We start from the raw sequence: 11,394 nt of genomic DNA, 5'->3' as shown, positions 1-11,394 counted from the left end.
CGTCACTAGATGGCAGAGCTCTACGTAACCAACAGTGGCAGACAGTTGTGTGTTTACACTTGTTTCAATGGCGACCATCACTGAACTGAAGTGTGGTAAGCGCTCACTGTCGTTTGTTTAACGTCTCATATTATATTCTTGAATTAAACTGGAATAGATAAACGACAGATGGTTGTATTTATGTTGTTGAAGCTGGTTAACTTTGGCAGCGTTAGCTTCACGACAACACGGCGCTCTCGTTTGAATCGGTCTCCATTCACAAATTCAACAATTGTAAAAGCTAAGCGAGCGCGTGCTCCACAATATGACACCTTAAAGTGTGACCAACGGTTTTATCTGCTGGTAGATATATACTTGTAAATTCGGCTTATGTAAATACAACATTGGCACGCAATTATTGGTTTTCGTGGGTTACAAACACAGCTCGCAGACGTTGAACACTACCGTTAGCCTAGCTAGCAACGTTAGCTCGCGAGGTTTACGTTGCGTCTGGAGGAACACATTAGAAATTAAGGATAATCAAATGGATACCGATTAGAAGACCGGTGTTACGGTTCAACCTGAGACCCTGTTAACTGGCGACCTTCGGTCGAATGCGTCTGTTGTTGTCATAGTTACGGCAGATGTTGATAATAGCAAGAGAACACGCAGCTGTCCTCGCGAATGCCGCAATGTTTAATTCTACAATTCAATGAGAAACCTTCTCGTGTCGTGTCTGGTCTGAACATACCGGAGGAGACGATGGAGAAGAGAAAGCGTCGCGTGTTGTTTATGGGTTGAAACAGGAAGTTAGCAAACTGCCCTTTGAAATACATTTGGTCAAATAAATAAACACTTAATCAACATACAATTGGGAGCCTGTTTTATGCAAACATGTGTCACGTAGAATAACTCTGTAGTACAAAAACAACAATATATATATATGGATGTTACGGGATTCGAACTCATGTCTTTGGGTGGAAAAAAGGTTAATTGTCGGGTTTCATACCACTAGGCCAAGAGCAACACGATTTACTCTGTTCGCACAATTAAATAACGTGCACTGCAGTCACTGGTCACCACGAAAGGCAGAGAACCACCAGATCAACTTGTGACCATGAAGCACACTGCTGACCACCATGGAGCATGTTGACGTGAACGAAGGAGCACTCTACAATAGTGATGGCTTCTCAAACAAATATTCAGCTGTTTCAATTCAAAACGTCTTTAAAGGGCTGCACATTAATGAGGAAAATGTTTGTGTTGTTGTCATGAGGTAAATACACAATCTGGACAATAAGGCCAGACATGGTCATACATGTATGAATATCCAAACATTACACCCATATGTGATTGTTTACCATCTGTCCATCGACCATGGGCATTGACCACATTACGTTTGTCATATTTAAAGTAAAGTAAAGTAAATAAGTGACCTGAACTGTTTGACCTCTCTGTGTTCTTGGCTGGTTGAAATTTATTTATTTGACCAAATGTATTTCAAAGGAAGGGCAGTTTGCTAACTTCCTGTTTCAACCCATAAACAACACGCGACGCTTTCTCTTCTACATCGTCTCCTCCGGTATGTTCAGACCAGACACGACACGAGAAGGTTTCTCATTGAATTGTAGAATTAAACATTGCGGCATTCGCGAGGACAGCTGCATGTTCTCTTGCTATTATCAACATCTGCCGTAACTATGACAACAATAGACGCATTCGACCGAAGGTCGCCAGTTAACAGGGTCTCAGGTTGAACCGTAACACCGGTTCATAATGCTCCGGTTACGACATTAAAACTTATTTGAAGAGTTCTGTATCTTTTTTCCTTTAGTAAAGCGCAAATAATTTACTTAAATCCGCAAATGAATGAGTGGAGTACGGTGTTACGGTTTAACAGGTGACCCTGTTAACTGGCTCACTTTTCACGTATAGCTGTCCTCGCGAATGCCGCTTGGTTTAATTTTGTAAATAAAGTGTCAACTAACCTAATAATAAATACAATACAAATCAAACACTGTGATGTTCACGAGAGAAGCTAGCGTTCCGAGTTATTTCCTATTTCCAACAGCTGTCTGTAACCACGGCAACAACGGACGCGTTGGTTCAAAGTTGCCAGTTAACACGGTCGCTTCTTAAACCGTAACACCGTAGCCCGCTCATTTGGGTAGACGCGAATTCAACTAATTTAAGTATAGGCTCCTAACCTCGCTCGTCGCCATATAAAGGTAAATTTTTCGGGGTCAGTTAACACACCTATTACCCCAACTGGTTATTAACAGGGTTCGTACGGTCATGGAAAACCTGGAAAAGTCATGGCATTTTAAAATGGTCATTTCCAGGCCTGGAAAAGTCATGGAAAAAACTTAAATCATAAAAGTTTTGGAAAAGTCATGGAAATTTGTTATAATCTCATGTTCATTTACGCCGAGTTTGAAATAATTAATGTTTTTTTAAAGAAAGACGCTCAAAATATAAGCCGGCGTACTCTCTCAATACGCAACATTTTTCATGTTTATACAGAGATTTCAGTCTGTTCATGGAAATTTGGTTTAAAGTCATGGAAAAGTCCTGGAAATCCATTGGTCAAAATGTGTAAGAACCCTGTATTAATCCAATAATATGCGTTTGTGTCGTAGCCGTGAGGGAAACGCTGGAGTCCCGCGGTGTGCTGGGCCAGCTGAAGGCTCGCATCCGGGCCGAGGTGTTCAGCGCCCTGGATGACCAGCGGGAACCTCGGCCGCCGCTGTCCCACGAAAACCTGCTGATCAACGAGCTGATCCGGGAGTACCTGGAGTTCAACAAGTACAGGTACACCGCGTCAGTGCTCACGGCAGGTGGGTGAAGAGATTACAGGAGTTACGTCACAACTAGGGGGGAGGACATTACCACAACATGGTGATGTCACATTTACTGTCCGTGTAATAATGTAAATATAAAGTTTTTGTTTTTTATTGATCATGTATGGTCAATGAGAAAAAAAGAGTAGTAGAAGAATGCTTTATGCAAAAGAAGCAGAATAAAGAAAAGCTGCCTTTCTTCTTATTTTGTAATTTTGTTTACAACTTGAAACCGAACCAGTGACTATTGTTTGTAGAGCAAAGTGCACTACTTCTAAACTCAGCTGTGTTTGTTTTCTCAGAGTCAGGCCAACCTGATGTTGCCTTGGACAGACAGTTCTTGGCGAATGAGTTGAAAGTCACAGAGGATTCGAGCTCCAAGTCTGTGTAAGTGTTGTGCCGTCCTGTCCAACGGATCTGATAAACTCTGTTCCAACCTAAACACAAGGTTTTCAACAACATGTCCCCCCCACATCACACACACACACACACACACACACACACACACCATTGCTTTGGACAGCTTAGAACATTTGATGCACCAGAGATTGCAGTCTGGCTTGTGTCGTTTTCATATGTTGGTCCTATCTGCTGATGGATCATCGAGGTCTGGGTCGTGGAATTCCTGCTACCAACTACGCCACTGGCCTGTTGAGACTCCGCCCACTCCTTCTCTCTACCTCCATCTGCCTGATGGATCGTGGAGGTCTCCATCGTGGAATATGCCTCCTATGAACTATTCATACACTCTGTCATATTCATTGAATGTATTTTAACTCTAAATCTGTCCTTCTGTACACATTACATCTATTGCATCTGTCCATCCTGGAGAGGGATCCTCCTCTGTTGCTCTCCTGAAGGTTTCTTCCCTTTTTTTCCCCTGAAGGGTTATTTGGGAGTTTTTCCTGATCCGATGTGAGGTTTTGGGGCAGGGATGTCTATGTGTACAGATTGTAAAGCACTCCGAGACAAATTTGTAATTTGTGAAATTGGGCTATACCAATAAACTGAATTGAATTGAATTGAATTGAATTGGTCCGCCATCAGGGAAAACTAAAAGATATGGATAGAGAGTTTAATGTAACCAAAATATCCTGGTTTTAATCTGCCCAGGACCTTATCAGTCAACCCATTTTCTCTCTCTCTCTCTGCCTTTGCTTAATAATAATAATAATAATAATAATATGTTTACTACAGCGTCAGAAATACACCAGGGCAAAGGGCAAAACGGCCCCTAAGAAATATAGTGTTGCCCCTGATATCAGTAGGAGAGGGGCAAAAAATGCCCCCATAATTTCAATAAATTAAAAGTGTTTTGTTGTTCTTTTTTGTGTGTGTCCTATATGTACTGCCTGTACTTGGTAGGTAGACCAAAACAAATCTATAAATATTATTTTGAATTATAAAAAAAAGAGAGAAATAAGTTATAATTGTTAATATTTGTTTTTTTTAAATGGAATAACAACAAAAAATCACAAAGAAAAAAGAATACAATTCAATATGATTGTCTGATTTATGTTTTCTGTTTGTTTTTTGTTCAAAAAATCTAAGAAAACACTGTAGACTGCAGAAAATAATACATATACTTATTCAGACTTACAGTATATGAGCAATTGTCATAAAAATGGCAATAATAAGACTATTAGGCAAGACTTATTGCAATGTTTATGACAGATGCTCAGATACTGTAAGCCTAAATAAGTATATTTATTATTTTTGAACAAAGGTTAAAGGTTATTTCACAAGTTTCAAAAAGTGCGCCCAATTTATTTTTAAATGCCCTTAGATTTCAGTCAGTGGGGGGAAAATTGCCCCCTAAAGAATATGTAAATTTCCTATCCTGGTTTACCACCAGTTAAATTTCTTCCCATTTCCTTTCCAGACCTCTCCTCTACGGCTTGATGTGCCACTTCGTGAACAGCGGTGATACCGGTGGAAAGGTGTTTCTGCGGGGGGGCTCTCTGCCAGCTGCTGCAGGCAACACTGCACCTGGACCCGATGCCGAAAAGTAGATGCACATAGTACTGGCACAGGATGGACTAAAAAGATGCCTGCACACACAACAGAATCTTCTTGTCCATAGTTTTTTTCCACTGTATTTCCACCTGAGTGTCATCTACAGCATGGACTACACGAAGGCTGCTGATACACATTATATTTGTTGTGTTTACTGTTTACTCATGCTGCAATTTCCTAAAGATCCCAGATTACCTTTTTTTTTGTTTAGCGTTGAACATCTGGCTTCAGTTTCTCATTTTCTCAATAGTTGAGATAAGCTTCCTTGAGTTCTTCTCTATTTGAATCTACACATGTTTTATACTTTCATATTGTCTCAGATTAAATATGTTTATATTTATTTGCTTCATTGGATCAAAACTTTTTTTAAAGTGCTATTTCACTGCTGACCACCAGGTGGCAGCCTCACCTAAAACACGGATGAAGAGCCTGTTGTTGAAGTAGCCTCTATCTTGTTCATCCCTGACATGAAACAGGGTTCTCCCACTGGATTTATATGGTGGTTAGAAACATTTTACTGACTTCATGCATACCTGCAAACTTGTCACCTTTCGGTGAAATTCACCGTTTTGAACTCAAAATAGGTCATCCACGTGAATCGTTGAGATCCGAAGAGTTTTTGTTTTGGGGAGGGGGTGGGGGTCACCTGGCCCGCTGCCGTTGAGATTGCAGTGAGACGCGGAGAAAAGTGTGAAGTGGTGCTCTTCGCAATAAAACATCTTTGATGGGACGTGTCGCGTCTCGGCCAATCAGCGTTCAGATGTCTTCAGCGTTTGGGGGTTCAGGTTAGCTTGAATGTTAGCCCGCTACATCTGCTGCTGTCACGCTGCACGGTGTAGCGATGCTAACAAAGTACCCGTACGTTAAACACGATGTGATTTACCATATTTTTAGTATCGATACTTCATTAAGAGAGCGATCAGAGCGCACGCGCTGCTCCGTGTCGAGCTGTCTGCGCACACTGCGCTGCGCAGCTCACAGCGAGAGAAGTGGCGCAGCTTTAGAGACTTCGGCTTAACAAATAAAAAGATGCCAGAAGTGAAATGTTTCAGTCTGTAAAGTTCTGTAACTACAGCTGCTCATCCTGATGAACTGTGTATCATCTGGTCAGAGACTAACGGCCTCATAGTGTATAATCAATGCTATGATGGAACCATGTAGTTTCATTCATATCTGGCTGTATTAATACTAATATTACTGACATTTGTTAAGTGTTGAAAAAGTTGGTAAAAAGTGAACCATACAGATGTTTTATTTATTACTATTATAGATAAATATACCAGTCTCGTATTTATGGTACCATATTGTTTTTATTGTATTGAATTCTGGTATCGGGTATTATGATATTTATGGCAGGTATGTAATATGTATAGAAGTTATAATATGATTATCGTGACAAACAGGTAGAGACAGAACAGATTCAGGGAAAAGTCCATGAGGACTGTTCAGGCAAAAAAAAGGAAGTTGGTTCATGAATGACTTTAACCATATTATATATAATGACAATGTATATTTGTTATTACCATCATTACAGGGCTGAGTCAGAGCGGAGAACCTTTTGTTCTTAAACTGTTTATTATCACAATTTAGATTTGTGGTCAGAACAATAAAATGACTGTAGTTGTGGTTCTAAAAGCTTTGAGGCTTCAAACAACGTGGATGTGGTGTGGTGAAAAAAAAAAAATCACCCCCCCCCCGTTGTCACCTTTTTCACCCCTCATGAGTTTGCAGGTATGTTCATGTTAGTTCAACAATATAAAGATATGGAATTAACTTTTTATTTTACACCTTTTGTAAACTCGCAATTGCTTTTAATCAGAAACTGTATTTGTAGGTAAAATTGGTACTTTTGAGCATTAGCTTTATCCACTAAAGTTTAAAAGGTTTCTATTTTCACGTTAGGTTTCTTTCCTGGGATTGTGTGGACATTGTGGCCCTCATTGTGATGGTCTGTGCAGCCCCAGTCCTCCTCGGCCCTTGTTTAACTCATTAAATATATATTTTGTTTTTTGTCTCGCATAGCTGGCAATCCCCACGTTGATGCCGAGATGAATAGAAAATCCTCCAGATTGTTTTTCATGCGGCTATCTGCTCCTGCTTGTTCTCCTCTTCTGAAGTGTCGTCTGCAGCTTGACCTCCTTTCAGCAGTTCAGAAAACACAAATCGACAAAAGTACGTTTACAACTAGAAAGAGCATTTCCTTCTGAAAATGCGTTGGAATACTAACATTTTAAAGCTTGAAGCTGAAAAATAAAAACAAAATTGCTATTTTTTTGTTGAAAGTAGCTGAAAATGTCTGAAAATAGCTGAAATATGAAATGAATAACTGAAAATGTCTGAACATAGCTGAAATATTAAATGATTAACTGAAAATAGCTGAAATATGAAATGAATAAGTGAAAATGTCTGGAAATAGCTGAAATATGAAATGAATAACTGAACATATCTGGAAATAGCTGAAATATGAAATGAATAACTGAAAATAGCTGAAATATGAAATGAACAACTGAAAATGTCTGGAAATAGCTGAACATGTCTGAAATTAGCTGAAATAGTTTTTTAATAGGCTGAACATAGCTGAAATAGGCTGAACATAGCTTAAACATCTGAACATATCAAAAATGGAAACTTCTTGCTGAAAATGTTGAAGCACAAACATATTGGGTGGAAATGTATAACTGGAAAAGATAAGCAAAACATTATCTTCTAAATATTCAAAGATATAAATCACAAACCAAGAAAAGAGATCGAGGGGGGAAACTCAGACATGAGAACAAGAGAGAAAACTAAATAAATTGAGAGACAGGAGAAAAATAAATGAAGAAAGAGAGGGAGAAACCAGGGTGAAGGATAGACGAGATCTAAACACTGAGTGGATTTTCTACAAAAGCATTTGTTAAACCCTGTCAAAAAAAACATGATCAAATCACCAAAATGGTAGAATCAATAGAGCGGAAAGATTAAGCCGAACGTGCAGATATGTTTGTTATTTTTGTGGGTTAAATGAGACCTGAGAAACTCTAATGCTTGTTCTCTTCTAATATCTCTCCATATTCAATTCAATTCAATTCAGTTTATTTGTATAGCCCAATTTCACAAATTACAAATTTGTCTCAGAGTGCTTTACAATCTGTACACATAGACATTCCTGCCCCAAAACCTCACATCGGACCAGGAAAAACTCCCAAATAACCCTTCAGGGGGAAAAAAAGGGAAGAAACCTTCAGGAGAGCAACAGAGGAGGATTCCTCTCCAGGATGGACAGATGCAATAGATGTAATGTGTACAGAAGGACAGATTTAGAGTTTAAATACATTCAATGAATGTGACAGAGTGTATGAATAGTTCATAGGAGACATATTCCACGATGGAGACCTCCACGATCCATCAGGCAGATGGCGGTGGGGAGGAGGAGTGGGCGGAGTCTCAACAGTGGGCGGAGTCTCAACATGGCAGTGGCGTAGTCAGGAGCAGGAATTCCACGACCCAGACCTCGATGATCCATCAGCAGATAGGATCTATGCCGTCTCATAGGGTCCGATGACCCCATGAGACGTGAAGTCAAAAGGACTCCGGGGAGAAAGCAGAGTTAGTAACGTGTGATTGAGAGATGAAAATTCATCCTTAAGGAGAGAAAAAAGAGGAGATAGGTGCTCAGTGCATCCTACAACGTCCCCCGGCAGCTATAGGCCTATAGCAGCATATCAAGGGGCTGGACCAGGGCAAACCTGATTCAGCCCTAACTATAAGCTCTGTCAAAGAGGAAGGTCTTAAGTCTACTCTTAAACGAGGTGACTGTGTCTGCCTCCCGGACTGAAGGTGGAAGCTGGTTCCATAAAAGAGGAGCTTGATAACTAAAGGCTCTGGCTCCCATTCTACTTTTTAAGACTCTAGGAACTACAAGTAGTCCCGCATTTAGTGAGCGTAGCTCTAGTGGGGCAATATGGTACTACAAGCTCCTTAAGATATGATGGTGCATCACCAATCAAGGCTTTGTAGGTTAAGAGAAGAATTTTAAAAGTGATTCTTGATTTTATGGGTAGCCAGTGCAGAGCAGCTAGTGCAGGAGTGATGTGATCTCTTTTCTTAGTTTTAGTGAGAACACGAGCTGCAGCATTCTGGATCAACTGGAGGGACCTAAGAGATTTATTAGAGCAGCCTGATAATAAGGAGTTGCAGTAATCCAGTCTCGATGTAACGAACGCGTGAACCAATTTTTCTGCATCTTTTTGAGACAAGATGTGCCTGATTTTTGAAATATTACAGAGATGAAAGAATGCAGTCCTTGAGATTTGCTTTACGTGGGAGTTAAAGGACAAGTCCCGATCAAAGATAACGCCAAGATTCTTTACAGTGGTGTTGGATGCCAGGGCAATGCCGTCTACAGAAACCACATCACCAGATAATTGATCTCTGAGGTGCTCAGGGCCGATTAAAATTACTTCGGTTTTGTCTGAGTTTAACATCAAGAAGTTGCAGGTCATCCATGTTTTTATGTCTTTAAGACATGCTTGAATTTTACCGAGTTGGTTGCTCTCCTCTGGTTTTATCGATAGATATAGTTGAGTATCATCTGCATAACAATGAAAGTTTATGGAATGTTTCCTGATAATATTTCCCAAAGGAAGCATGTATAAGGTAAATAAAATTGGTCCAAGCATAGAACCTTGTGGAACTCCGTGATTAACGTTGGTGGTTATCGAGGCGTCATCGTTTACAAATACAAACTGAGATCGATCTGATAAATAGGATTTAAACCAAATTAGTGCCGTGCCTGAAATGCTAATCGACTGCTCCAGTCTCTGTAACAGGATGTCATGGTCAATGGTGTCGAATGCAGCACTAAGGTCTAACAAGACCAGGACAGAGAGGAGTCCTTTATCTGCTGCCATTAAGAGGTCATTTGTAATTTTCACCAGTGCCGTCTCGGTGCTGTGGTGTTTTCTAAATCCTGATTGAAATATATATATAGACACAAGCGCGAGCACGCCACACACGGGAACACAAACGTTAGTCTGTGGATCTCACACACACTCTTGTTTATCATACATTTTGAACCCCCCACACACAGACTAACGTTTGTGCGCGCGTGTGTGGCCGCGTGCGCGCGCGTGTGTCTATATATGGAAAGATATTAGAAGAGAACCAGCATTAGTTTCTCAGGTCTCATTTAACCCACAAAAATAACAAACATATCTGCGTGTTCGGCTCAATCTTTCCTCTCTATTGATTCTACCATTTTGGTGATTTGATCATGTTTTTTTGACAGGGTTTAACAAATGCTTTTGTAGAAAATCCACTCAGTGTTTAGATCTCATCTATCCTTCACCATGGTTTCTCCCTCTCTTTTTTCATTTATTTTTCTCCTGTCTCTCAATTTATTTAGTTATTTTTCTCTCTGGTTCCCATGTCTGACTTTCCCCCCTCTCTCTCATTTCTTTGTTTGTGATTCATATCTTTGAATATTTAGAAGATAAAGTTGTGCTTATCTTTTCCAGTTATACATTTCCACCCAATATGTTTGTGCTTCAATATTTTCAGCAAGAAGTTTCCCTTTTTGATATGTTCAGATGTTTAAGCTATGTTCAGCCTATTTCAGCTATGTTCAGCGTTTTAAAGAACTATTTCAGATAATTTCAGACATGTTCATCTATTTCCAGTCATTTTCACTTATTCATTTCATATGTCAGCTATTTCCAGACATTTTTCAGTTATTCATTTCATATTTCAGCTATTTTCAGATATTTTCAGTTATTAATTTCATATTTCAGCTATTTCCAGACATTTTCACTTATTCATTTCATATTTCAGCTATTTTCAGTTATTCATTTCATATTTCCAGATATATTCAGTTATTCATTTCATATTTCAGCTATTTCCAGACATTTTCACTTATTCATTTCATATTTCAGCTATTTTCAGACATTTTCAGTTATTCATTTCATATTTCAGCTATTTTCAGACATTTTCAGTTATTCATTTCATATTTCAGATATTTTCAGCTATTTTCAAACCTTTTTCAGCAATTTTGTTTTTATTTGTCAGCTTCAAGCTTTCAAATGTTAGCATTCCAACGCATTTTCAGAAGGAAATGCTCTTTCTAGTTTCTTTATGATCTTGCAGGATTTACTGCCATATTCTGCAAATGGTCATCTTCATGTTGGGATGGAACATCCACCATTCAGGACAAGGCTGCAGCCAGGAGGAGGAGGAGGAGGATATTGAGACGTTGGGGACTTTCCAGCCCTATGCACCAGTGCAGGTGATCCAGCTGACGCACAGTGAGCTGTCCAGTTCAGGACCCTGCTCTCCAGCAGCCCTCATCTGACTCTGACGTAAGTTCACCGACTATTGTATATAGTAATATAGTAATAATTGCATGGAATTATGAAGTGCCATTTACATTCAATGCAGAAAGAAACAGATTGGAGCATAAAGTGTGTCAGATAGGACGGAGGTGGAGTTTGGAGGGAGATCTGGTGGACCAAGATAAATAAAAAATAAATAAATATACACTTTTATTAATCCCCAAGGGGAAATTAGTTCTCTGCATTTAACC

At 39.6% G+C, this 11,394-nt stretch overlaps 1 protein-coding gene across 1 annotated transcript; it reads left to right on the top strand.

The window, feature by feature from the left end:
* The first annotated feature begins 36 nt into the window (after window positions 1-36).
* On the top strand, window positions 37-5,175 carry cep20 (centrosomal protein 20). The gene is made up of 4 exons (XM_056410185.1): window positions 37-95; window positions 2,619-2,816; window positions 3,122-3,206; window positions 4,702-5,175. The coding sequence occupies exons 1-4, from the start codon at window positions 68-70 to the stop codon at window positions 4,829-4,831; spliced, it is 441 nt and encodes a 146-aa protein (XP_056266160.1). The 5' UTR covers window positions 37-67; the 3' UTR covers window positions 4,832-5,175.
* Window positions 5,176-11,394: the final 6,219 nt, after the last annotated feature.

This window comes from Pseudoliparis swirei, chromosome 24, assembly GCF_029220125.1.
Source record: "Pseudoliparis swirei isolate HS2019 ecotype Mariana Trench chromosome 24, NWPU_hadal_v1, whole genome shotgun sequence".
Classification (NCBI taxonomy): domain Eukaryota; kingdom Metazoa; phylum Chordata; class Actinopteri; order Perciformes; family Liparidae; genus Pseudoliparis; species Pseudoliparis swirei.
Note: the sequence above shows the minus strand (reverse complement) of the source record. Positions and strands in the feature narration are given on the sequence as shown.